Genomic DNA, 26,937 nt, shown 5'->3' on the forward strand with positions numbered 1-26,937 from the left:
GGAGGATAAAACTTCACTTCAAAGTGCCTGTAAGGAGCCTGCTCTTATTCTGGTGGTGGGAAATCAGTGCTGTGCCATGGTAAATACCTGCTGTCCACTGTCTTTCTAATTCAACCGTCAGAATTCGATCCAGCTTTTTAACAAGTGGTGAGTAACTCTGGATAACGACACGACATTTTAGTCATCCTTTTAGTCATGCTTTGGGCAGAGCAAGGCTGCTCTTGCTCTGGAGCTGTGGAATTCTGATGGCAAGTTCCCAGGCTCTCCAGCCACGTGCTGTTGCCTACTCAGGCAGTTCTGGGTCACTGTATGAGCACGACTTTTTTTCCCACCCTGGCCATCCTCTTCCTGTTTGCTTGCTGATGTGACTCCACCAAAAATCTGTGAGGGACAAATGGAGGTGAAGGCAGAGGTGAATGGGAGTGAGGAGGAGTCAGGATGGAGAGTGGATACCACCATGATGAGGCTTCTGATGGCCTTTGTAGGGTGGAAAACCCAGTGCACCACATGATGGGGCTGAGCTGTGTGGGATGTGGGCTCCTCAAGGAGCATCTCCAGTGCAAACCCACGGCTGGGGAACACAGTGCAGCTACTGGAGCGAGGCTGTGCTGGAAGCAAATCTGCTTTTTCTCTTCTCTGATGCTCCCTGCTTACCCTCCCCCCTTCCAGTGCCCAGTATTTATGTTTCCACATAATAATGATGTGATGTGGCTGGCAGAGTAATTTAAATAATTGGACATTATCTTGAGAAGCAAGCACCTAATTAGATCAAAATAAACTGAGAACTGAAATTTTCATCTGTTTCTAATAACCTTTTACCTATGTACAGTGTTGCTGCTGCAGCAGGGATTTCGTTATTCACACCACTGTGTGTTCTCAGGGTTCATGAGTGATGGAGACTCCTGCAGGAGCAGAGAGCTTGGTGGCACTTTCTGGGCAAGACTGGTGACTCATTCCTGCTTCTGTAGAGTCTTCTGCAGTGATCCTCTGCTGTATGTGCCCCTTGTGTGAGGGGCAAACACAGTGAGGTTTGGAGCCTGTGCCAGCAGGTACAGATCAGGGTTTAATGCAGATATTTGGAGAGAAAAGGTTCAAAGAACTTCTGACCTTAGGGCTCTGTTGTTCATTTCTCTAAGTTTGTCTAGGAGCTCATAATCTATTCTATTTTAGAATAGATTATAATCATATTATAATCTATTTTAGAATAGAATATAACCGTATTCTATTTTGCTGTATATGAGGAAGAGGCAGCTCAGACCTCCTCCAGTGTTTGGTGTCATTGGGACCATCAGAGCATGTGAAGATGTTTCTTCTATGGCACAGGAACTTTGATTTGCTCCTGAGACAAGGACTCCACTGCTGAAAGTTCTTGGTTTGGAACCAAGAAAGAGTCTGAAAAGAGTCTTGGTTTGACTTTGACAGCTACAGCTGGAAGTGTCTGGTATGGAGAGGGTCATTTAGAATTGCCCAGATTGCAATTAAGGGAGGAAAAGAGGGAAATATTTACTAGCCTTTATTTTAGGGACTGGTTCAGTGTCTTTCTCCTGATGAGTTGCTCTCCCTCACACTTCCTCGTGCTCTTATTCAGTTGATTTATTTAAAGGTATGTCAGCGCTGGCTGAAATGAAACACTGTGCCTCCTCTTCCTGCTTATTGCTGACCGCTCCAATAATTCATTTTTTAGCTCATTAACTAACAGGGGATGTGAGCAGTGGTCCTCCGGGGAACTGCAATGAGGTTAAGTGATCTACTGCTGACAACTCTGCTCTTGGACTGGCCTTCCTTGGGGGAAATGAAACCTCAACCAAGACAAGCTGTGGATCCCAGAAGTGAAATTGGGGCATCAGAGCAACAATTGCAGTATTTATGTCTTGTTGTCAGGGTTTCCGAGATGAATGGGAGCGGCGGAGCTGCAGCTGTCTCCCAGGAAAGTCCCCAGGACTTCCCATCCAAATTAAATGGTTTGTGCCAGAGATGGAGGCAGGATGTTTGTGGACATTGGCTTTCTCTATGCTCAGTGGAAAGCAGTCCCTGTGTGTTGTGGCTGTCCATGAGGTGTAGTCCAGTGTGCTTTTCCTCCTACCTCTGATGAGATCTTGTTTTCATCCCTAACATCCAAATCTTCCTTGTGCCCAGTTTGTACTGTTGAAAAGACCTGAATCTCACTCCATACTGATGTCAGTGACGTGCTGTCCCGAACATCTGAGGCCTCGAAGCACCTTTATTTTAATTTATAATTCCACCACAACCCTTGATGTGACTCCGAAGGTGGAATTGCACCTTACTGATTGAATTCATTTGGTGCCCAGCACTGAGGCAGGTAGCAGCATTCCCCTTCCTGTGACATTGGCTTCTAAAGAGTTTCCTGTTCTTTCCCCAGCCTTTTGGGGCAGTAGGACAAAACTGAGCAGGACTGGGGCATTCCTATATCTCTTTCTTGCATCCTTCCAGGAGCATCAGGGTTGCCCACGCGACGCACAGCAAACGTGAAATTGGTGCTGATAGATTTGTGAACCTCAAGCTGCCTCAAGCTTGGAGAGCCTCTGCCTGAACTAAGCAGTTATTCTCTCTGTTTAGCCTCACTAAACTATAGTTTAGGCTGAATGGTGGTTGGAAGTGAGAGACTTGTGACTTTTTTTCTCAATAGAAAGGGACTTTTTCTTGAGCAAGCAGTGCTCTGATAGGAGTCAAAAGTTTCTCTCACTCCAAAAATCATCTGGGGGAGAGGGAGATTCATTTGCAGACCCTTGGCAAAGGTAAAGAAAATATTACTTACATATCTGAGGAGTATTTTGCCTTTAGGATGTATGGACATATGAAAAATAAATTCCCAGAGCCCTGGTGTGTGTTACTGTGGGTGAACAGCACAGGTTGAATCACCTCATTTTCCAGTCTGGCACATTTTAAACGTGTAGTGGATGTGTTGGTTATACTCTCAATACCTCTGTGTGTGTTTAAAAATCATGTGAGATCTTTGCTAACATCCTTGAACATAATCTAGCTGGATACTGGGAGTAGAGCTGTTGCAAGAATGCCCATTTAATTGTAGATAATTGCGTGTTACTTTATCCCGTTCGTGGCACTGGTTCTGGTTTGGCTTTTTACCTTAAAAAATGTAATTAGAAAAACCATGAATTAAAGATTCTGATAACAGAACTCCTTTTCTTCCTCCTCTCCATCTGGAATACCTGCAGCCATACTCCATTTATCAGATCCTGCCATCAAAGGTTAATTTGCAACTGCCCAAATGGGTTGCGGAGGGGTTTTTTTTGGTGTGTCTTTTAGCTTGCAGGAGTCACTCAGAGGCTTGAGGTGAAAGAAGCACTCTCTGTGTTAATTTTCTGTTTGCACTTTTGCTCTGAAGAGAAGCCCTGGCCGTGTTTGTGGGGCAAACTATGGCCGGGGCAGGGAAGCTGTGGCTGCTTTGGGAAGCTGTGCCTGAAAGCATCCAGGCAGGTCACAGCGAGGTCACTCCGCATGTCCCAGGAAATGATGCAAAACTAATCCAGATTTGCTGGTGGAAGGAGATGTTTACATAAGTATTTAAAAACAGATTAGGGCTAACCTGACACTAGATTACTGGGAGCAGTGTAAACACGGCTGAAAGGCGTAAACAGAGCTTGGCCTTTTGTACTCCGGAGGAGAGAATCTGTCACCAGGACCCAGTTGCCTGGCTCAGGTGATGTTTGTGGTTTTCACAGGCTGAGCAGATTACCTGAGGGACCTCTAAATGGGACTTTTTTGTCTGGGGCTGCTGCTCTCAGATCATGTAATTGTATGGTAATTTTTGAAATGGTGAGCGGAGGGCCTTGTTTGTAGTCCTTGTTCTGCTGTAACCTGATAGCACCAGAAAGCTTCTGATGGTTCTTTGATATCTCAGGAGGAAAAGGTGATTCAAAGCACTGGTTTGAATTTTGGGAAAACAAGAGGAATCATCCTTATGCCTTTGGGAGCATTACTCAGCTTGGAGGGGGACAAAGCCCCCATTTGGTTACTTCTGGTCTGGGATACAGAAATCGGGTGCATTTTTTTGCAGTGTGTTTTCAGCCTTAAAGTGGAACCCGGCTGCTTGTTGTGTCCTTGTGGCACCAAGGGCTCTTGCCCTGACCTGTTGCTGGCCCAGGGCTTTTTAGGACCTCCTGGCTGTTGTGCTCCTACAACCCCATGGGCACAGCATCCATCAAGGAGGATCCCGAGCACTTGGAACAGTAAGGTGGACAACACAAAAAAACACAAAAACCTTGTGCTAAAAACACAAGGTTTGGGTGAACTGCTCCTGAGGTTAGGGTGAACTGTTCCTGTAAGGGCTTTCTTGACATAAATTTGAAAGGGGAAACAACCTCCTTGTTGGTTGAGCACTGTTGGCTGCGACACCGGGTGAGAGTGACCTGTCCCCTCTGGCTTCCCCTAGGGAAGAAAAAGAGCTCTGGATACGCGCCAAGTACGAGCAGAAGCTCTTCCTCGCCCCGCTGCAGTGCCTGGAGCTCTCTCTGGGCCAGCATCTCCTGAGGGCCACGGCCGAGGAGGACTTGCGGACGGTGATCCTGCTGCTGGCCCACGGCACGCGCGAGGAGGTGAACGAGACCTGCGGGGACGGCGACGGGCGCACGGCGCTGCACCTGGCCTGCCGCAAGGGCAACGTGGTGCTGCTGCAGCTCCTCATCTGGGTAAGGACTCGCTGCCCGGGCTGGGCTGTGTCCCTCGGGAGGACGGGCACGGCTGCTCCTGGAGGCCTTCACGGCGCCACGGCCTCGGCATGGCTGTTCCTCGCCGCACGCTTTCCAAAGGCGGCGGAAAAGCAGGTTCCTGCCTCTCTGCTGCTTGTTGGAAAGCGAAGGAGAGCATGGGAAAGGAGGAAGGAGAGATTTCCCTTAGCTTGGAATCTGCTGGGGCAGATTTTGTCCCGCACGAGAGACTCCCTCCCTCGGGAAGCGTCTTTTCCGTACACGGCTCGGCGCTGCAGTGCTCCTGTTGTCAGGCTGCTCCCTCACCCTCCCTTACATCCAATCCCAAACCCCTTCCCGAAATTTTCCCACCACAGCTCCCAACAGCTCCCCTCTTGTTTCCCCTTATATCCAATCCCAAAGCCCCTCCCAAAATTTTCCCACCACAGCTCCCAGCAGCCCCCCTCTCGTTTCCCCACAGTACGGCGTGGACGTGATGGCGCGCGACGCCCACGGGAACACGGCGCTGGCCTACGCGCGCCAGGCCTCCAGCCAGGAGTGCATCGACGTGCTGCTGCAGTACGGCTGCCCCGACGAGCGCTTCGCCCTCATGGCCACCCCAAACCTGTCCAGGAAGAACAACAACCGCAACAACGGCGGCGGGAGGATGCCCACCATCATCTGAGGGGAGCTCGCTCGCGCGTTCGCTGAGCCGAGCCGCGTCCGCAGCCTCGCATTCCTCCATGCCCATCGCAGCTCCGCTCTGTGAGTCCGGTACCTCTCCTTCTCCCTTTTCCCCTCGGTCCATCCCGAGCGCTGGGCGGAGCGCGGGGGGCGCGGGGGCTGCGGGCAGGCCGTTGTTTTGGGGGCCGCGCTGGATGGGCCGCGCGTGGCACCGGCACCGCCCGGGGGACACGCGGCACCGCCGGGGGAGAGGCGAGCCGGAGCGGAAGGAAGGAAGGAAGGAAGGAAGGAAGGAAGGAAGGAAGGAAGGAAGGAAGGAAGGAAGGAAGGAAGGAAGGAGAGATGGTGACTTTCCCTAAGTGACAGTGAAGCACATCAGAACATTTCACCTCTACGGAACGCAGCGACGCCTGGATTTCCATTCTCTTCTCCTGAAGAGCTTGACGGCATAAATCAGAAGCAAGCACAGAGTTTGTCAGGTTTGAAGCTCCTATGATGGTATGTGTCAAATCAGTTGTAGCTAATCTGTCCGGGGAGAATACTGGCTTCATTACACTTGTATAGTTGAGTTCTTCCAGCATTACTGCTGTTTAATAGAACATGATTAGTCATCACGGAGAAAAAAGCATATTAGCTGAGGAGGTAGTTACATGGCACGCTTCGGTGATTGCTTGGATGTGATTGCAATATTCTTAGAAGCATCATATTATCTCAGACATGTTCTTTCGAGCCCTTGGAGCCCTCCTTTCTAAATTCACTGTCATAATTTAGTATCTGTTTAATTTTTCAGTCCAAAGAGAGGAAATGAGTTGCTGAGTGTTATTTGACTGCAGTCTCCTTGGTGTAAAAACAAAATGGAAAAAATAAATAAGAGTAAGCCTGAAACACAAAAAGGAATAATGAATACCGCTATGGAAAACAACATTTCAAGTACATTTGGTGAAATTAATAAATGCATTAAAGGCTAATTTTTTTTTTTTTTTTTTTGTTAAGTTTTCAGCCAGCAGAAATAGGTTCTGTCATTTTGCCAAGGTAAATTGTGTTGAGTTTTTGGTCACTCCTGTGATGCATTGCCTAACTTATACAGATTTTTGTATTGTGTCTCTAGATTCTATGTATTTAAAATCTATTTGAATAAAAAAAAGACCGTAAATATACATGGATTTTTTTTTTGTACAGAAAATGACATCTCTGTTAATTTATAAACTGTAATGGATGTGAACTAAATAATGTGCAACTAGTTAGGATCTGTGGGTTACAGATCATTATTGTACATCGATAATATTCCCAGCAGTGAACTCTTCTTTCCAAAGCCTGTGAGGAACAACATATCAGAAGGAGATCAGGGAAGAAAAAAAAAAAAGCATGTGAGACCTTTTAGAAAGGAGAAAAGAGGCTGTTCCTCAGCACTGTAAATATATTTTACTCCAGAAGTCAGGAAGCTTTCACAAGCCAAGACAAAAAGCCCCATTCTGGCTGGGGGAAGATCAGATTTGATTAAGTTCAGAATTGATAGCCTTCACCGCGGCGGGCAGGGCACGGCTGCGCTCCCTCCCAGCCCCGCTGCTTTCCGCAAGAAAAATGGCTTGTGCAAGTGGCCTGGACAGTTCATTTCAATTCCAAGTTTTAATACTTGATTGGGTTATTTTGGTCTTGCATCCCAGCTTCTCCTGCTTCCCACTAGCAGGATTCTGGCGTGGGGAAGCAGAGGTTTTGGCAGGCAGAAAAGTGATTTTTTTTTTAATTTTCTTTTTTCTTTAGAAGCGGCATATGGCAATGTGGGGACGGGGGCATGGTTTATCATGGAGAGAGTTGAAAACTCAACTGAATTTGATGGCAAAGGAGCAATTATGTGAAGGCAGTGAGGTGCACACAGCAGAGTAATTTGCTACCTGCTCCTGTGTATTTCCCAGGCCTTTGGTGGTGTTCTTCCTTGGGGCTCTGGGTTTCATTCAGCACACAAATGGGAGGAGCAGTTGCTAAATAAACTGAATGTGGACAAAATTCAAAGGAAGAAATGCCATGTGGTTATCTTAAGGAAAACCAAAAAAATGAAAAATTACGGATTTGAGGCAAAATTGTGGCCGAAAAATGAGCCTCAGGGTGGAAGCACAGGAATATTGACCAGCTTCTCCTCTTTGGTGGTGTTGTCCTTTTGTACTTTGTTGTTTTCTAGACCTTTGGGTATCAGGGTGAGGGAATCTTTCTCCAGCCAGCCTGGGCTGACTGCACCAGACACAGCTGATTCCCTTCCCACTGGGATACTTCTAAATAATTGATTTTTTTTTTTTTTTTAATTTAGAAAATTTTTTAATTTTGAACTGCCGTTTCTCCACCATTCCTGACGTTTGGTACTTACAGGTGGTCCCTCAGGGAGGGGACAGCCCAGCTGATGTGCAGCTGAAGGGGATGCTGTGAAACCCCCTCTGTGTGCTGGTGCTCAGGAGCTTTGCCACAGCAGGAATTCAGGAATGGCAATCCCAGAGGTGCTAGAGCTGTCTCCTGTTCCCCCCAGGAGCATCCAGGGCATTTGTATCCTAAAAACCAAGTCCAGTGTTTCAAACCCAGGGTGGGCAGGGTTCAAAGTGCACATTCCATTTCAGAGCTGGGTTTTTTTCCTAATTGATATAATTTTCTGTACATCGTTTAATGCTCTCTTTGGGCCTCCTTCCTCTGACAAGGCTGGGGGTGAGCTTTGAGAAACAAGGGCAACCAGGCAGATAGCAGGTAGACAAATTTCGTGGTCCTTTCCTAAAAATCTTCTGAGGGCAACCCTTGAAAAAGCACAGAATATTTTTAGGAGAGGAAATTCCAGTGTATCACAGGAAAAATTATGCATCCAGACAAGCCAAGTGATGCTTTAATTAAGTGGTAGCACGGTTGCTTTTAACCTAAACGTGGTTTTCCCCTAAGTGTTGGCAGAACTGTGTTGAAGCAGTGTGGGTGTGGGGGTCTGTGGGGAGGATTCCCAGCCCTGCACGTGGCAGAGCTCGCTTGGAAGGTTCAGGAGATCCCAGAATATCCTGAGCTGCAAGGGACCTGCCAGGTGAGGTCACCCAGGGCCGTTGTCACCAAGTCACTCCTTGCAGGGTGGGGGACAACAGGGAAAGGCAGAGCGTGGAGAAAGCTCCCCTTGGCTGGATCCTGGTGGGGCTTGGCTTGGAGAGGCTTTCCAGGAGATGTGTTTGCACTTTGCAGAGGCTGCTCTGGAGCCATCCAGGTGCAGAATCAGGCAACGCCTCCTGGCACTTGGAGATCCACAGGAATCGTGGTTCCTGTTGCTTCCACTCCATTCTCCCACCCCTTTCCTGCTCCTTGGCTCGTGTTTAGCCACTCTTGTTGCTTTTTTGGAACCCTCTTGCCAAGCTGCTCACACCTTTTGAGCATGTTGGGAACAAAACAAGCTCTAACTGTGACCCAGTCCATGAGAAATCCCAGCAGAAGCCTGGCAGCCAAAGCTGTTTTCCCTGGAAACAGAGTCTGTGGCAGTGGTTGGCATTGCACCCCACTTAACCCTTCCCCTCATCCCAGGTACCTTGAAATCCCCCTTCCTCTGCACTTTATCCATGACTAAAACACTAGGAGCAGGTCAGCCATTGGTGTTTCCATATTTCCATTGGTGTTTCCGTATTTCCTCCCTCTCTTTGGCTAATTGCTGTGGAATTCAGTCGGATGTGTCACAGCTAAACCTGAATATTGCCAGGACAATTCACTTTTCCTTGCTCTTCATGAAGAAAAAAGACCCAACCTTGGGAAAATTCAGGGTCCTTCCCTGAATGCAGAGATTTGACCAAGGGCTCCCGTTACCAGATTTCCAATTTTGGTGGTAAAAAAAAAGGAGCAGGGAAAAAAAGAAAGCTTGGAGAACCTTGGTGCTGCTCGGAAAGCCGGGTGAGCTCCTGGAAGGCGGAGAGGATTTTGAAGCATTTGGGTGCGGTGTAATATAACTGTGTACACATTAACATTGTTTAATTCCCTGTCTTGTCCCCCTTCCCTTAAATTATGTGTGTTAGTGCAAGAAAAAGAAAAAGCTTTAGCTGCACTTGGAGATTTCCCTGGGCCAGAGAAGGCCGAGTCACGTAGGGAGAGGAGTCGAGGTGGGAATGCAGGTCCGGCTTTGGAAGTGATCTCCAGCACTGTAATGTAGAATAATTAGATTATATGGGGTTGGAATAGCTTCAGCTTTTATATTTGTATGGAGATCGGGAGAAATGAAGTAATTTGTAGTTTCTAGTATAAAGTAGTGGTAGTGGAGACAAGCACAGATTTCACAAGGGGGTCCCCAAGGGACCCTTCCCAAACGTCTCGGGGAGCCGCCTTTGCACCTTAACAGGGATGGTTTTTGGGGTTTGTTGTTGGTGAAATGGTCATTTCATGTTTGGTTACGTGGTTGTTGTCAGAGAGGGGACTCGAGGGGAGCGTTGGGGACCAAACTTTGGGGCAGCTTGGCTGGAGAGGAGACAACTTCCCCATCCTCATCTCACTGTCAGGCATCCTCCTTTCCCCTCCAGGGGCTGCTACAGCGATCCTGCCCTTAGGTGGGATCTCTGCCTGTGGGCCTGGATCCTCAGCTCCACACCTTCCATTCTTGATGGTTTGTGGGTGAAATTTACTGCATAGAAAAACCAGGTTTGGATGTTCTTGTGTTTGCTGCACAAGAGGAAAAAAACCCAAAACCGCTCCAGAATAAAGTTCTTTTCAAGGTAGAAAAGAAACACTGAACTACCCCAAATTAAGAGGTTCTGCAAGGAGTTTTGAGTTCCAAGCTACCAAAAAAAGAAGGTTGACTTGAATGGTTTTATTGGAAAATAATAATAGAGCTCATAGAGCAAAACATCCAGAGCTGTAGATGGGTGAATTTGTTGGTTTAGAATATTTGTAGGTTTTGCTTTGTTGTTTAGCATGGGCCAGTTTTTACAGTAAATATTGGGACAGTTCACCTTGAGTTGACTGAGCCTGTCCCACACTTTAAAGGGAGGTTTGAGGGCTTTTGGCCAGGATTGTCAGGAGCTGTGAATAGTTCACATTTAGAGAGGGGAATTGCATGATTTCTGAAAAGTAAAAGGTGTGTTTGGGGTTTTTTTTTAGGGCCATCTTCAGCCCCAAATCACCAAGCATGTTTCTGGCCCCATGTTTCATTTCAGGGTGACAGCAAGATGTGGGTGAATGAACTCCCATCGTTGACTACCATGTTCAGGGGGGAGAATTTTGCTTGTGGGTGGATAAAATAAAAATGTCTTTGTGCATTTCAGCAGTTTTAACCTCTTCATCTCCCCGTGCCTGCCTGTGTCCCAAACCCCTGTGGCACATTGGCTTCTGTTGCCAGGCAGAGCCTCATCTTCCCCTCAGCCCTGGATTTTCTGGATGTGGTTTTTTTGGCTTTCAGTGCTAAGGACTGGCTGTTTTGCAGTGCTTCAGAGCTACTCATTTTTACATCTGTGTCTTCTGTACAGAATGTGAAGGGGGGTGGGTGGGGGACACCTCAGAGGTCTCATGGCATGCCTTGGGGACAGTGGCCACCTTGCTTGCTGGCAGTGAATGCACCCTGCTCTTCCCCTCTTTCCAGAGCTGATCCATGTGGGGTTTTTGTTGTTCCTGAGAGCTGAAGTAGCTGAAAACACTTCCCTGGTCTTCAGGAATTGCAGGGTACGAGGAGGAAAACCCCTCACAGAGACAGCTCAAGCACATCTCTGTGCTGAAGGCAAACCCTAAACTCCTCCTGCAGGACCCAAGAAGGGTTTTGGTGCTGAATGTGGGGTGTTTTGGCATCTGCATCCCAAATGGAGGGGTTGAGCTGAGTTGAACCAGTAGGTGAAGTGCAGCCAGGGTGTCCTGAGCCCTCAGGTGTCACCTGGGGGTCACTTTGCACTTGCTGTGTGTGTGTGCTGGTGCCTGCTCCTCTCACTGCTGTCAGGGATTGTGGGAATGCCTAAATCACCATCAGGAGCTGGAGCCAGCCTCTGGCTGGGTGTTTCCCAGCTGAAGTCAAACCAGCCACTTCCAGGGTGGGGGACACTGGCTTGAGGGATGGAGAGGTGCAGGGAGATGAGGTTGCTGCAGCCTTGGAGGTTTTCAGAAAAATCCAGCTCCTTCAGCTCCTTCAGGCAGCAACACTGAGCTAGAGAAAACCTTGAGCTTGGCCTCCAGGGCTGGAGGGGAGACATGCCTCCCTTGCTGGAGAGGGGAAATCCCAGCCCCCCAGTCCTGGGGGTGGGAAGCTCCAGGGAAGGAGATTCTGAAGGTGGAAAGGACAGAGTCTTGCATTTCAGAGACTCTTTTCAATATCAGTTTGCTTGAGATTCATCCTTCTGGCTGAACCTGGGTGTGGGACCAGCGAGCCCTTGGGGCCCTGCTGCCTTTTGGGGCTGTTGGAGAGATGTTTCCATGTGAGATGTTCCTAAGAGCTGTCTCCAGCTGGGTTCTCCCCCAAGGGCAGCTCCTCATCCCTCCCTCCACGTGTTCTTGGCCACGACTGGCTGCAAAATTTTGTTGTGAGGGTGCCCCACACCTGGGGTGCTGCAGGCTGGGAGCGTTGCTGACACCATCTCCAGCCTGGCTTTGGTTTCTTGTCCTTCCAGGGGCACTCCATAGGGAGAGGGCAGGGAGGAGATGTGGGCAGGGCCATGGCAGGGTGTGCAGAAACAATGGGAGGATCTTTCACTTCCCACCCCTTCAATTCCTTGGAAGTGCTGGTGAAAACCCCCCCCAGTGTTTTCTCCTGAGGTAACCAGGGACTCAGCTGGATTCTCATGGAATCTGCTGAGGAGAAGAGTATGTAGCCATGCTCTGAGAGCACACAGCTCCCTGCTAGCCCCAAGTGTCCAGGGTTTGGCCCTGTCACTGTCAAGAGCACCTTTCACTGGTAGATTGCATGTGGGTGAGGGGCACTTGGGGCAGCAGCGTCTCCTAAAACACCAGGCACTCGTTTTGTGATGTTCTCCACTCTTGGAACGGCCAAGAGCTCGGATCTGCAGCTCCTGCTGCCTTAAAACCCCTGGGCTTCAGCAGGATTCGAGCATATCCCAAATGCTTGGCCCAGCCCTGAGCAGCTCCAGCCTGCAAGGGCTGGATTTTGTGTTCAGCCCCCAAATTTTCCAGGTCTTTCTGCTTTGTGGTGTTTGTCTTTCCAGTTGAGTAGGGAGGGAGCCCAGGTGAGTAGGGGACACCTGCCTGGGGTAGAGGCAGGAGATGCCTAGCACATGGCAGGCTTCATAGCAAGTTTTGGGTTGTTGGAGTTTGGGGTTTTTTTGTTTGTTTTCTGTTTCTGTAAATAATAATGTATAAATGATGATGAGACGGTGTGGAAATTCTAAAAAAAAAAAAAAAAAAAAAAAAAAAAAAAAAAAAGTTTTTTTTTTTTTTTCCCTGATGGAGACAGCTTGCTGGGCTGTGCAGCTGGGACCTGGCATGGCACACCCATCTTTAAGATGTCTGTGGATAATTTTAAATAATGATGAGAAGGGGTGGAAAATTTAAAAAAAAAAAAAAAAAAAAAAAAGGCAAAAAAAAGGTCTTTTGTTGTTGTTTTTATATTACCTCATCCAGCAAGTTTGTTTTACAATGACTCGATGATGCTTTATTTATATTGTTTGTACTGTAATTAAACCAATTGACAAACATTTCACTTTGCTTGTTGTTTCCTATTATTTGGGTTTGATTAAGTATGCCAGTTTGTATTATGTTCCCCTTTCCTCTCTCTCTCTACACGTCGAGATTTTTTGTGTCAGCTGTACAGTATTCTGAATAATTAAAAATAAAAATGAAAAATTAAAAAAAAAAAGGAACAAAAATGCTGTAAAGTACTGCAGAGAGAGGCTGCTATATTGTATAGGTCTCTTTCTAATAAAGACAAGAAAACTTGTTGGTTGCAGCTTGTTCTTTGCCTGAGTCTTCGTGGTTCCACCGAGCCCCACCTGCTTCCTTTTCCTGCTCAGCTCCTGTCACTCTTTGCCAGCAATAAAGATGAGGGATTGTCCAGGACCTGGGATGGCAGAAGAGCCAGTAATGGTGCAAATTGATAAATTAAAAAGCAATAAGTCAGACGGGCCCTAATGGATGTATATCTAAAGAGTTCTGGAAGTGCAGGTGGAGTGAGTGACATCTCCCAGCCAAAAATATGGGAGCTTTCATTAAAAACAGTTCTTCTCCCCAAGGAAGGGAGCAGTGAGTGCTGCACCTTGGCTTTAACGCTCTCTGGAGGGGATCCAAGGAATTAGGCTGGGAATGGTTACATCTGTATCTGCTAAATTGGTCCAAATGATCTTTTAAAGTAAGAATAATAAGACATCCCTGAGGTCAGGATGTGGCACGGCCTCATCACTTCTTTGGAGGGAAATGGTGGCTCTCCATGAGCTTCTCTGAACCAGCTCAAACCCTGAGCAACGGGCAGCTGATTGACATTTAGTTACAGTTTTAGGGGTCTTGCCCCTGGTACAGCCCCAGGAGAAATTGGGAATCTGAGCAGGCTTAAGGAGAAGACAAAACAGGAGGTGATGGAGAGGGAAGCAGGAGGTGATGGGGCTTTCACCAGGGCAGACTGGGAACTCACTGGAAGGGTCCCTGCAGGAAAGAAATTACATCATGTTGGGAGAGCTGTGTGGTCCTTGGAGACCAGCAAGTAAGATTCCATAAATGTGCATTGAAAGGGGGGGAAATTATGGTTTAAAGATGATTTAAAGATGATTTAAACGTTTTGGGGGCCCTGGTGTGAAGAATGAAATGAGACATTTAGGATCTACAAGGGCATCACGGAAAGCTGTGGCTTGCCCAGTCTGTGCTTGTCTCACAGAGAAATTAGGGGTGCTCAGAGATGAGGGAAGGTGGGAAAAGTGGGGGATTTCCCTGGAAAAGAGGGAGAAGCAGCAGATTGGGGTTGGCTCTTTTCCTGACCTTGCAGTCCTGGTGACCTCAAAGCCACCAGGAGGGACAAGGTGTCCCAGAGCTGATCTTGCTCCAGAGAAAACCTGGCCAGGGTTGGAGATGGTATCCACATGGTCTGAGTGGGGCTGCCACAGCCTGGGATTTGGGGGTTTTGGGATTTGGGGTTTTGGGGTTTGGGATTTCTCTTCTCAGCCTGCTGTGCCCTGACCTCACTCTGTCCATTGCTCATTGCCCCTCCAGCCTCCCGCCTTTCCTGTCTCACGGGCATCTGGGGGAACTTCCCTGTTTCTTTCCCTGCTCTGCCTTTCCAAGTGCTCCAGGGAGGCTCCAGCAGCACAGTGGGGGATGAAAAGCTGCAGGACTGCTTGTGGATGTTCCTTTTTTGCCCCTTTTTGGGGGCCATGTGGCTGGTTTGTCACGCAGCAGCTGCAGCCCTTTGTTCCTGCAAGGTTTCCCCACCCCGCTCAACCTCCCGCACCCAGGCAGGAGGGAGGTGGTGCTTTGTGTTCTCCCCTCCTGGATTTGAAATGTGAACTTCCAGCCCGGCAGAACTCAGTTTGGATTCCCCCTGGGTGTAAAGCTGTAGTAGTGCTCCCTTTTTTAGGAGCCATCCGTCCCTCCCCTCCTTTGCTCTCCTGAAGGGATGTGGGTTTTGATTTCCTGATGGGCACGGCTGGCTGCTCTCTCTCCCTAAGATCTGGCTTCTCCTGGAAGATCCTGGTGCTCAGGGATGGTGGAGCAGATTTAAGGATGTCTTTCATGCCCACGTTCCTCACCTTACCCCGAGCCCACCCCTGTGTACCCCTGAAACGCTCCCAGCTGGTGGCATTCACTGATGCCTGGGGAAAAAAGAAAATATCCTACAGCAAAGCAACGGGGTCAGGAGGAGCTTGTGAAGGAAAACTCTTGATTCCCGTAATGGGAGTGGGGGAAACATCCCCTTTTTTCCTTTTTTTTTTTTTTTTTTTTTTTTAAGAGAAAAACTAATTCCTAAAGAGTCCAAACTTGCTCTGCCATAAGGGCCTTGCTGTGCATTTCCACTCTTGCCTCCAAAGGATTCACTCTGGTGGATGCTGGGAGCACCAGCTCAAGGAAGTTTCTCCAGAGCCCAGAAGATTCTCACTCTGTAGGTACCACCTGCTTTTAGCCCTTGTCCAGGACATTCCCTGGGCTGGTTTTTATTTGAATTTTTTTTTAATACAAATCCAAACTGGTGTGAGGGGAGCGATGGGATGAAGACAGGAAGCTCAGAGGTGGTGGGATGGGGCTGACTCTCCTGATAACCAGCTTTGTTTTCCAGAAGAGACCCACATCCAACTGGTTTTTAAACAAAAATATTTTATGCTCTGTGGAGGTCAGGTAAGAGTGACCTTAAAGAGCCAGGACTTTTATTTCTCTACCTGTAGCCAAAAGCCAGAGCTGGAGGTCTGAAATCTGATTTTGTGGGGGTTTTCCTGTGGATTTCCTCAGCCTGGGACTTGAAAATTCAGGGGCTTCCGAGTCACCTGTTTTCAGTGAGTTTAGTAATCCTAGTGGATTCCATCTCTCCCATCAGTTTCTCAATCCTCAGTGGACTCCATCTCTCCCATCAGTTTCTCAATCCTCAGTGGATTCTATCTCTCCCATCAGTCTGGCTGATGCCCAAAACCCCTGGAAAGCTCTGAGCACCTGCAGCATCCCACATCCAGGCCATGGGATGCCTTGGCTTGGCTTGGAAGGGACCTGGAAACTCCTCTTGTTCCCACCCCCTGCATGAGTGGGTGGGAACAAGAGAACACCACCCACCGGAATTTGGTGTTACCCTGACCCAGCCGAAATTGGAGCTCTTCTGAGCCCGGAATTTGAGCTCATCCCTGCTCCCTTTTCCCCCTCTGTTTCTGGGCTGGATCTCAGGCAGGTGACACCCGCAGGAATTGTGCTTTTCCCACGAGGAAACCTCGCAATTCCCGCCTGAACGGGACTTTGGAGAAGCATTTAGGCTGGAAAAACCTTTCAGGTGCCCGAACCCAACCCTAAAGGGAGAGCCATTCCTAAACACGGCCATTCCTGGAGAAACCACTCCAAGTGCAGAGGGAAAAGCAGGCTGGGGATCCCACCAGGCAGGCACTGGTCCCTCTAATGCCCAGTAAAGCCTTTAATTGCCCAATAAATGCGCTGCCAGGAACCATTTGACGCCCAGCGCCAGCAATTAGCACTTTTTTATTTGCCTCATGCCCGCTCCCATCTCCCGGCTCCCAGATGGGTTTGTTTGGAAGCCGAGGAGATTCAGGGAGAGGATGAGGAGCTCTGAAGCGGTGGCAGAGGAGAGGTGATGCCGCTGGTGCCCAGGGATCGACCTTGGGAATGCACAAAACCCCTGGAGTTGGCTCCAGCCTTTCAGGAGTTGGTGCTGCTGCCACCGAGGGCTGCTCGTTGCTCAGCTGGAGAGAATCTCCTGATTTTGGAGAAAAAAAAATGCTCATTTATTGCCGGTTTGGTGCAGGAGCAAACGACCGGCATCGTGTGGGAGGATGAGTGGGAATCGAAGGCCGGGAATGTGGATGTGAGGAAGGAAAAGCTGGGATCTGCAGCGGCCCCGAGCTGCCAGGGCCAGGGGAAGGAGGAGCAGGAGGGAAAAGTTCCCTGCCCGATGTCCACCGGCAGCAGGAGGGACAAAAGGGGTTCCCAAATGCCAGAACACCTCATCCTGCAGTGCTGGAAATCCGGCTTAGAAATCCCAGCCCGAGGAGGCTGGAGCTCCCTTGGAGGGAAAGGAATCCCGAGAGGGGGATGAAGATGTCCCTCGGCATCCCCTGAGGCTCCCCAGCTGCGGCCTGGGAAGAGCCGGGAGCCAGAGGGAGGGGGCAGAACTGCAAATTCAAATTGTCCCGGGCAGAAAATCCACTACACCCCCAGCCCTGTTTTACCCTTCCCTTTGGAGTTTTGGGGGGCTGTGGGGCATCCCCCGGGTGGATAAGCCTCTCCGACTGAGAGCGGATTGGGCAGCACCTTCCTCCTCCTCCTCCTCCTCCTCCTCCTCCTCCTCCTCCTGCTCCCGCTCCTGCCCTTCCCAGCAGAGGAGCAGCATCCCCATCTCCAGCTCTGCGGATCCAACTGGTAATGGCCGGGCTGATTGACTGCAGATTTCCCCGTAACTGAGCTTAATTAGCAAGCTAATCAGGTCTGGAGATGGTTCCAATTTATTTATTGGCTGGTGGCTGCCACTTAATCGGCCTGGCCAGTTCGTGCTGGCAGCGCCGGTGTTCTGTGCCAGGTGAGGGAATAATTCGGGATTAGAGCCGGGATGCAGAGTCCCCTGCCTGGGGGTGAGGGAGGGCTGAGCTCCGTGCCCGGCTCGGAGCAGCTCTGCATCACCACGGGGATGGTTTTTGCAGGCAGGGAGAGAAAAGGAGCCTGTTCTTTTCACTCAGGCAGCGGGGCAGAGCTCAAACACCCAAAATAGTCCTTGGAGCAGGGACGAGGCATCCAAAGGCAGTGTGGTCCGTGGGTCACCTCTTCTGAGGGTGACCCAGAGCAAGGCTCTTGCAACTTGTGCCTCTCAGTTCCCTCCAGCAGTGCAGAAGGGATTTAAAAGAGAAATTTTTTTTTAATTTTTTTTTTTTTCCCCTGGATTTTCCTTTTCCACTGGAATTACAGGGAAAAAGTGGCATTAGTGTTCCCTGGATGCTGGGGCATCTCTGGGCTGATGTTCTGGGAGTGGAGGCAAAGGAGAAAGGGGAGCACTGGTGGTGGGGCAGACAGGGTCTCTATCCCAGGTGTTGGGGAGCCAGAGAAGCAGGATTTGCAGCATGGGAAAAAAATTCCCACCCTTGGTTCCTGGCCCTCCAGATGTTCCACCAGCCTCTGGACTGGGACAGAGATGTGGGATGACGGTAAGAAAAGGAGGGAAGGGAATAGGATTTCCACACCTTCGTTTCCTGCTGCAGTGAGGAAGGAAAGGGAAGAGAGGCAGGATGAAAAGGGAGGAAAACAGCTGGAGAAGGCACCTGCAAAGGCAAGAACCCCCTCTTGGCTAAAGCATCGATCCCCTGAAGGCATCCAGTCTCCAGCTGAAGACCTGGAGCAGATGGAGAGACCCCCCCCCCCCCCCCCCCCACCTTGTTAGTTGGCTCTGATCTGGAACGGATCCATATTTTAAGAAAAAAAAAAAAGAAAAAGGAAAAAAGGCCTTGCTCCTCATTGGAGCCTGCCTGGCTCGAGCTGCCGGATCCACTCCCCTCCTGTTGGTCCAAGGGCCCTTCAGTGCCGGTATTTTCTCCTGTGCAGACACTTTTGGGCAGTAATTGAGTCCTTTCCCCTCTCTCTGACAAGGCAGGAGGTGGGTGGGGGTCAGGGCCTTGTGACCCCCTCTGCACCCGGGGACGAGGGGTGACAACGCCAGGTGGGACTTCCCCATTCTCCTGTCTCCACTGGGATGCCAAGCTGTGAACACCTCATCCCTGGGATGTCCCAGGCCGGGCTGGGCAGGGCCTGGAGCAAGCAGAAGGTTGGAATGAGATGAGCTTTGAGGCGTCTCCCAACCCAAACCCTCCTGTGAGTCCTGCACGATTCCCCAGGACATCCTGGGGGTGGATGGAGCTGATCACAGCAGGCAGGGTGGTGGGGCACTGGGATCCGGGTGAATCCAGGGAGGTGGGGCATTGGGAGCTGGCTGAATCCAGGGAGCCCTGGAAGAAGCAGGGGATGCTGCTCCTGGCACCAGGGGAGCAGAGAGAGGATTGGTGGCTGCAGCCCTGGAATCTCTCCTGGTGAGGGTCATTAGAGGGAGTAATTGGGATCACCTTACTTTACAAATGTTACTTTGCAGAACGAGGCAGGAAGACAGATCGATCTCAACTATTATTCATTAAGGAAAGTCCTTTATAAATCCCAAATTAACAATTTCTCTCGGAAAGAGCTTTCCCATTACCTTCCTTTGGCGGGGACTTATTGCCGCTCTGGAAATGGGGAAATCTGAAAATAATTGGGGAGGGGGGAGAAATAGCAGCTGTGGGCTTAGGAGCCCAGCATCTGGTGGGAAAAAAATACAGATGTGTGTCTTCAAAATGACCATGAGCCTAATTCAGAGGGGCAATGCTTCTGACAGACACTGGGAGGCTCAGAAAAGCCCGAGTGGCTTCTCAGCAATTGAGGGATTATTTGGAAGTGCTCAGGGCTCCACGGCACAGCTACAGCTTTGCAGAAGGTCTCTGCTGTCACCCACGCCGAGGGGCAGTGGGGACAGAAAGCTGCTCCCACTGGGGCTGGGGAGCTCTCTGCATCTGTCTTTGCAGAGATGAAATTATCCGGGGAGTGCTGCTGCAGCCTGAGGGTCTGGCTTGGTGTTTGGGCTGAGGAGAGGGAATTTAAACCCAAATCCTTTTGGGGTTTTGGGTGAAAAGCACTAAGACTTTTTTTTTTTCTTTTTTTTTTTCCCTCCAAGCAGTGGAGGAAAACCAAACAGTGATTGCTCCTTAAAAACTCAGAGGTGCCTTCCAAGTGGGGTGCAAGAGGGTGGCCCGGTGATTTTTATCATGGAATTGTGGGGAAATTGTGTATTTGATAAGGTGTCTTACCCCCAGCTGCCACCTTTGGGGTGATGGGAGATGCCCTGAGGACACCTCGGGGGTGGTGCAGGAGGATTTGTGGCGAGGAGTTGTTGCTGTGGCCCAAAGAAGCTGACAAGGTTTCGAGTCAAGGCTGCCCAAAAAAATCCCAATTCCTTAATTTGTATAACCCATTCCCATGGCTTCTTTTGGCTGTTCTGGGAATGCCAGCAAGGGAGGCAGACATTTTTTAAAGGGCTTTTGGGGCCAAACCCACCTTTCCCCACAACATTTCTGAGTATGGGTGCTTTTGCAGCAAAACCAAAAATCTTGAAGAGGATCAAACCAGTAAAAATTTCTGTTTATACTCAAGCAGTTGCAATTTTTATCACTTCAGGTAGCATCAAGACATGCTAACTTAAAAAAAAAAAAAAAAAAAAAATCAAATCAATGGTAGTGTCTCTTTTGGGGAGGCCATTTTTGGGGTCTTTTAGAGAAGATTGGGAGCTCCAGGCACTTGGCACCACACAGTCAGCTCCTCGCTGCCGGTAACACTCTCCTGGAAAATTACAAACGGGAATCCCCGGATTGTCTTTTGCTGGGTTAATTAATAGGACGTGAGCACTAAAAGCGCAATGGGCTCTTTGCCACTCGCCCCCAACCCAGCCGTCCTGGCAGCCCAGCGTGACCAGCCCCGGTTTCATTGCCTGGTGATTACTCTCCCGGGGGACAGACGGGGGATGAATTCCCGGTCCCCCGCAGACGCTGGCGCGGAGCATCCGCGGAGCATCCCCAGCGCATCCCCAGGGGCTGCGGCCGCTCCTGCCCCGCTCCTGCCGCACATCCCAGGGAGCCGGGGCTCGCTCCGTGTCCGAGGGACGCGGGGGATGCTCCGGGCGCTGCCCCGGGCACGCAGGGATGCGGGCTGGGCATTCCCAGGGTTTCCCCCACACTGGGTTGTCTGGAAAAGGAGGAACGCCGTGCGAGGTGCCCCACAGACCCCACAGCGGAGGGTTTTGCTGGTGGCTGAAATCTGTACGAATTCCACGGAATTCTGCGGGCATTCCGTAGGATCGTTTTGCTGTTAGCTGAAATACCCCTTTTCAGCGTAGTTTTAGGGGTTTGACTCAATTTGCAGTCGGGGCACGGAGGAAACGCCGCGTTTTAGTTCGGAGCCGAGATATTCAGGGAGATGAAGCGGAGGTTTAAAAATCCACGTGGCTCCATTGGGAAAAAAAAAAAAAAAAAAAAAGGCAACAAACCGAGAAAACAAAAGTAGCCTCCATCCCTCCATCCTTCCTTCCATCCTTCCTTGCTCCACAGGCCTGCTGGGAAAGGCGGCCTTTGGCTTCTCCCTCTCGCCCGCCTGAGCCCCGGGGAAAGTTGGGCGAGTAAGTTGGCGGAGCCGGAGGGAGGGCGGCACAGATCGATTGGCGAGTTTAATAGGATCAGGTCAGTGTAATCCTGTTTTAGCCATTGTAATTCAGGCAGCCAAGGAGACCTCAAACTATAGGGGAAGGGGCTTTTAAAACCTCCGCGGTCCTGCCACAAAGCCAGAGGCTGGGGCCGGGACAAAAGCGGCAGAGAGGATGAAGTGGCTTGAAATAAATAGATTAAGGCTCTCTATGGTCCAGGCGTAGCGGGAGGGAGAAAAGAGCAAGCGAGGGGCGGGCGAGCATCCCGCGGCGGCGGGAGGGGACGGAAGGGAGCCGGCACCCCGGGGGGACAGGGGGTGGCCGGGCACAGCGTCCCCTCCCGGTGCCGCCCCCTGCGCGCCGCCCGCGCTCCCGAAGGGCTGGGATAGGCAATCAATTTTTATGGTGCAATTTATAATTCATACAGGTTGTCTTCGTACATATGGTGTTGCTTTTGTGTGTCAGGGTGCCGGGTGCTTTATGACGGCGGCGGCGGGGATTCGCTTCCCGGCCCCATGGGAGATGGATCCGGCCCCGTGGGACACCCCAGGGGTGGGGGTCTCTTCCGAGGGGGGCTGGGAGGATGCTCGCTCCTTCGGGAGGGCGTTCCCGAGGCAGCGCAGCCCCCGGGTGTTGGGGTGCCCCCGCACCCCCGGCCGGGCACAGCGGGCTCCCTGTGGCATCCCCGGGACCAGCAGGGACAGGTGCAAGGCACGGAAAGCCCCAGCCCGGCCGGTCCCGGCGGAGACAATGAAACCGATTCGGGCAGGACCAACAGAACCGAGGCAGCGCTGCCGAGTTCGGGGGGCTCCGGGCAGAGCCGGCTCGCTGCGGCCGGGGGTGACCGAGGGGGGATTTAAAGGCGCTGATGTCTTATTTAACAGCGAGGCAGCGCCATCCCAGCCCCGCTGCCGAGCCTCAAACATCCACATTTCTGGCTAAATCTAAAGCCGGGCTTTGCTGAGGCTGGCGGAGGAGCTCTCCGTCCCCTCCGACTTTGGGTTTGCCGGCCGCTCTCCCCGAGCACCGCAATTATTTGATCTGCAGATGTAAGAGGAATTTATTGTAACAACAAATATAGTGATGTCAAAACCCAACCTTGGATTAAAGCCGGCAGCCAAAGGGGAAGTGTATTAATTTCAAACAGCATCAGAGGCCAGTGCCTATTAGGACGAGCTATTCTTCAGACCCCCCCATCAGAATTAATCATTGGGAGTTAATTTGAAGCTCAGACAAGTTGCTGTTAATTTAGTGCAGGGAGGACGGGATGGAATAAAAAGCTGAGGTGCTGGCCGGGCCTCCTGGGTCTCATTAATCAGCGAGCTGAGACGGCCTGGCTTGATTACAATTTGCAAAAAAATTCATTAGAGCCCGGGCGATTGACAATTTTTCTCTCTGCCTGTGATCTGACTCATTAGGCAGCCAAATGAAAGCCATGATGATGGTGATGATGACAGCTATCAACCCCCTCGCTTGTTTATCTCCTTCTCCTCCGGCCCCCGGCCCGGGGCTTCCCCCTCCAGCCCCGCTCCGGGTTAAGGGGGGCAGCGGGGGACCCCAGCCCGCCGAGCCCGTGACTGCCACTGCCCGGGGCTGCCAGGGAGCGATCCCCGGCGGGGACGGGGCAGCAGCAGCTGCTCCTCCCGAAAACCCCGCGCTCAGCGGGGGCACAGTCCGGTCTGGGGGGCACAGCTCGGTTTGGGGGATACAGCCCGATTTAGGGGGCACAGCCCGGTTTGAGGGGTACAGCCCGGTTTGGGGGGTACAGCCCGGTTTGGGATGCACAGCTCGGTTTGGGGGGTACAACCCGGTCTGGGATGCACAGCCCGGTTCGGGGGCACAGCCCGGTTCGGGGGCACAGCCCGGTCTGGGATGCACAGCCCGGTCTGGGATGCACAGCCCGGTTTGGGATGCACCCCGTTTTGGGGGCACAGCCGGTTCGGGGGCACAGCCCGGTTTGGGATGCACAGCCCGGTCTGGGATGCACAGCCCGGTCTGGGATGCACAGCCCGGTTTGGGATGCACCCCGTTCTGGGGGCACAGCCCGGTTCGGGGGCACAGCCGTGGCCCCAGGCTCTGCGCTGGCCGGGCAGCCCCGAGAGCCGCCCGGGATAAATTCAAGCAATTCCAGGGATGATTTTTTTTTTTTTTTTTTTTTTAGAAGCAGCGCCGCGGGTGGCGTTTGTCCCACGCGTGTCCCGCGGCTCCCGGCGTCCCCCCGCGCGCGGAAGAACGTCCCCCCAAAATGTTATCATTATGATAATGAATATTGGGGTTTTTTTAAGCTTTTTAAAGCAGGCTGGAATTGCGCGTGTTTTCCCGCTGCTCCCCGCGTGTCCGCGGCTGCCCGTGGGGCCCCCGGCGATGCTGGCCGGGCTTGTGCCTTTTTGGGGAGCTGCTGGTGGGGACGGACACCCCCCCCGTGCACCCCCGGAGCCGCGGCCAACCCCCTCCGACCCAAACAAAATCATATTAACAACATTAATTATTATAATTATAATAAATAAGCGATGAAGTGCGAGCGATGTGACGCGGCCAAACCCGGCAGCCTGTCCCGGGACCGAAGGAGCCCCCCCAGATTTAATTATTTCATTTTAATAGACCCCCCCGTCACCCTCCCGGCGCTCCGTTTTCCTGGGGAAAATTTCATTTTTAATTCCAAATCGCCGCCGCCGATGTCACGGCGGCACCGGCGCGGATGGAGCCGGGATGCGGATAATGGGGAGGGAAAAAGAAAAAAGGGGATGAAAAGGATGCGGGAAGGGAAGGGGGGGCGCGGGACCCTTCGGCCCCGACCCTTCCCACCCCCGATCCGGCCCCGGCGCAACGAAAACGGGCGCGGGGCTGGGGGGAGCGGCTGCACCCCCCCCAAAAAACCCAAAAACGGGGCCGGGGGAGCGACCGGACACCTAAACACCGGGCTGGGGGATGGGAGAAGCAGCACAGCCCAAAAACACGGGGTGGGGGCAGCGGCTGCAGCCCCGAGCAGGGGTCAGCGCCGGGGGAGGGTGCGGGGGTGCTCTGCCCCCCGCCAGCCCTGCTCAGTCACAGCTAAACAGCTTTTCTGCAGCTTTCTCATCCCTCAAAATAAGGGAAATAGGAGAAAATAAAAAACCAAAAAAAAAAAAAAAAAAAAAGGGAGTTTTCCACCCGGCTCCCCCCTCCCCGGCAATAAATGAGGGAAAAAAAAAACAAAAACACAAAGGCAGAAAATCAAAAATACAGGCGAGAGCAGCATCGCTCCGCTCCGGCAGCGCAGGACGGGAAAGGAAAATCAGCTCCACGCCAAATCCTGGACAGAACAGCCGGGGGCTGGAGGGCTTTTTTTCTGCCTTTTTTTTTTTTTTTAAGTCTTTTTTGTTTCTTTGTCGGTTTTTATTCACAAGACTTAGTTTGCTTTTAAATTTCATAACTTATAAGGAAATAAGCTACATTGAAATAAATTAAACACAATAGTGAAGACCGTGCTGTTTTTTTTTTTTTTTTTGCCTTTTTTTTTTTTTTGCCTTTCCCCACCACCCCCTCCCCTTCTCTCCTTTAAACATGGCTTGGTAGAATAGGCAAACCAAATCGACAGAAAGCCAGGCAAAAAAAAAAAAAAAAAAAGATTTAAAAACTCATTCCCCAGTGCCTGCCACTCAGCCATCGGCAATAAAACCAAACAATAAAAAAGGCGTGAAATGAAACTCTGAGTTTTCTTTCGGGTTTCTTTTTTGTTTGTTTGTTTGTTCGTTCTCTCGTCTTTTTGTTGGTTTGGTTTTTTTTTTTTTTTACCTTTCGCCCCCGAATAAGAAAGAAAACCCCAAAGAATGCGAGAGGCGCCGCGGTCTCGCTGGGGATGCTCCGCCGAGGGGGATCCAGCGCCGGCTCCGCTCCGTGTCCAAGGGCGTCCGGAGCGGGGCAGCCTCGCAATAAATATCTCTGTGTGTCTCTGGGGGGTGGGAGGTGTTCGTGTGTCTCTTCCAGCCGGGATATCCCTGCTCCGAACCCAAACAGTTTCCAAGCCTCTTCCCCTCGCCGTGAGCGGAAAGTTTCTCTTTAAAGTTCGCCCGTGGCGGGGATTCGCCAGGCGCTCGCGCGGGGTTCTTTTTTATTTCGTGTTGGTTCAGGTTTTTTTTTTGCGGTGGGTTTTTCTGTTGTCGGTTTTTGGTTTGCGTTTGTTTTTTGCTTCTCTCGTTTTTGTTTCTGTGCGGGCGGGTCGCCTTCAAACCCCGGGTTGGAAACTTTTCCCGTTAAAACCTCGCGGCTCCGAGCGCGGGAGGAGGGAGAGATCAGGGCCGGGCTTGCTCCAGCTGCTGGTGCTGACTCCTGATCGCGAACCTGCTGACGTGCACCGGGATGGGCACCACGATCTTGGGGTTCCGGGAAGGTTCCCCTGTCTTGGAGTTGGCGTTGCCCGCCTTGACCCGTTTCCATTTCGCCCGCCTGTTCTGGAACCAGATTTTCACCTGCACCTCGCTGAGTTTGAGGGCGTGAGCGATCTGGGACCTCTCGGTCAGGGACAGGTACTTTTTGCAGTGAAATTCCTTCTCCAGCTCCAGCAGCTGCTCGCTGGTGAAGGCTGTTCGCCTCCGCCGGTTTTTGCCCGTGGACGTGGTGTTGGTGGAGTTGGGGGGGTTCTGGGCGTTCTCCTCCAGCGCGTTGCCAGAGTCCTCTTCCTTGTGAGCCGCCTGGCCGGGGATGTTGTCGTCCGAGCTATAATCTAGATCGCTGTCCATGGAGAAACTTTCCTCCTTGCCTTTCGCGTCCTCCTCCGCTTTGGGGTCCTCCTTGCCCTGGCCCCGGAGAGCCCCGGCTGGAAGGAAGCAGAGGCCTCTGGTCAGCATCCCGCACCCTCCGTGCCGCGGCCCCCGCCCTGCGGCTCCATCGCCCCAAAACTGACGCCTCGGGGATCCTTTTTGTTTTTTTTTTGTTTTTCCTCATTTTTTTTTTCCCTATGCACCGGCGCACCTTTCGGTCGCACCGATGTTAGCGATACCCTCCCGAGCGGAGCTCAGCCCTCCCTGCTCCCCGGGCCCCGTCTCCTCCCGGGGGTCCCCCCATCTCCCGACCCCTACCTCCCGCTCCCCCCCGGCGCTCACTCACCGAGGGAAGCCTGGACGGCGTCGGCGGCGGGGAAGGGCAGGAGGGCCCCGTCCTTGCCCAGGAAGGCTTTGCCTTCGTCGCCGCCGCCGTCCGGGGGTATCCCCTCGGCTTTCTCGAAGTTGCCCGGGGGCGCGAACTTCCTGGCGGCCTCCTGGTGCTGCGGGGAGGCGGGGAAGGTGCCGGGCAGCGTGGCCATGAGCGTGGAGGTGAGCGCCATGCCCTGGGCCAGGCTGGAGCAGAAGCCGGAGGGCAGGCTGGGCAGCTGGTGGTGGTGCGGGTGCGCGGGGGGCAGCGCGGGCTGCAGCGCGCCCTGCGGCAGCGCGGGCGGCGGCGGCGGCGGCGGCGGCAGCACCACGGGCCGGTAGGGCATGAACATGGGGTAGCCGGTGTACACGAAGTGCCCGGGGGCGGGCGGCGGGGGGCTGCCGATCAGCGAGTCGATGCTGAAGGCCGTGCTGCTTCCCAGCGGGCGCTGCATCATCATCAGCGAGGGCTGGAAAGCCGCGCTCATGCCGGAGCGGCGGCGGGAGCGAGCGGGCGAGCGAGCACCTTCCTCCTCCTCCTCCTCCTCCTCTTCCTCCTGCTGCTGCTGCTTGGCGGCGGCGGCGGCGGCGTCCTGGCTGCCGTGAGCGCGGGGCAGAGCCGGGGCGGAGCGGGGCCGCGGCCCGGCAGCTCCCGCACCTC

At 52.0% G+C, this 26,937-nt stretch overlaps 2 protein-coding genes across 12 annotated transcripts in view; one reads left to right on the forward strand and one right to left on the reverse strand.

Annotated features, from left to right (window-relative positions):
* Window positions 1-6,509, forward strand: part of AGAP1 (ArfGAP with GTPase domain, ankyrin repeat and PH domain 1) — a 306,975-nt gene extending 300,466 nt beyond the window's left edge. For all 11 annotated transcript variants that reach the window (XM_041399539.1, XM_041399540.1, XM_041399541.1 and 8 more), the window contains 2 exons: window positions 4,412-4,667; window positions 5,146-6,509. In XM_041399539.1, coding sequence (XP_041255473.1) covers window positions 4,412-4,667; window positions 5,146-5,349 — 460 coding nt within the window. In that variant the 3' untranslated portion in view covers window positions 5,350-6,509. The remainder of the gene's footprint in view (window positions 1-4,411; window positions 4,668-5,145) is intronic.
* An 18,930-nt stretch (window positions 6,510-25,439) lies between these two features.
* GBX2 (gastrulation brain homeobox 2) lies at window positions 25,440-26,764 on the reverse strand. The gene is made up of 2 exons (XM_041399548.1): window positions 26,254-26,764; window positions 25,440-25,963 (listed from the first exon to the last, which is right to left on the reverse strand). Exons 1-2 carry the CDS (start codon window positions 26,762-26,764, stop codon window positions 25,440-25,442), a joined length of 1,035 nt encoding a protein of 344 aa, XP_041255482.1.
* Window positions 26,765-26,937: the final 173 nt, after the last annotated feature.

Source organism: Onychostruthus taczanowskii, unplaced genomic scaffold (assembly GCF_017590055.1).
Source record: "Onychostruthus taczanowskii isolate IOZ18803 unplaced genomic scaffold, ASM1759005v1 scaffold164, whole genome shotgun sequence".
In the NCBI taxonomy this organism is placed as follows: Eukaryota; Metazoa; Chordata; class Aves; order Passeriformes; family Passeridae; genus Onychostruthus; species Onychostruthus taczanowskii.

Bases quoted from the DNA above. Each gene is read 5' to 3' on its own strand.
- GBX2 (XM_041399548.1), bottom strand. From the start codon at position 26,764: ATGAGCGCGGCTTTCCAGCCCTCGCTGATGATGATGCAGCGCCCGCTG. The intron at 25,964-26,253 runs GTGAGTGAGCGC...GCTTCCTTCCAG, and splicing joins CGCCGTCCAGGCTTCCCTCG to CCGGGGCTCTCCGGGGCCAG.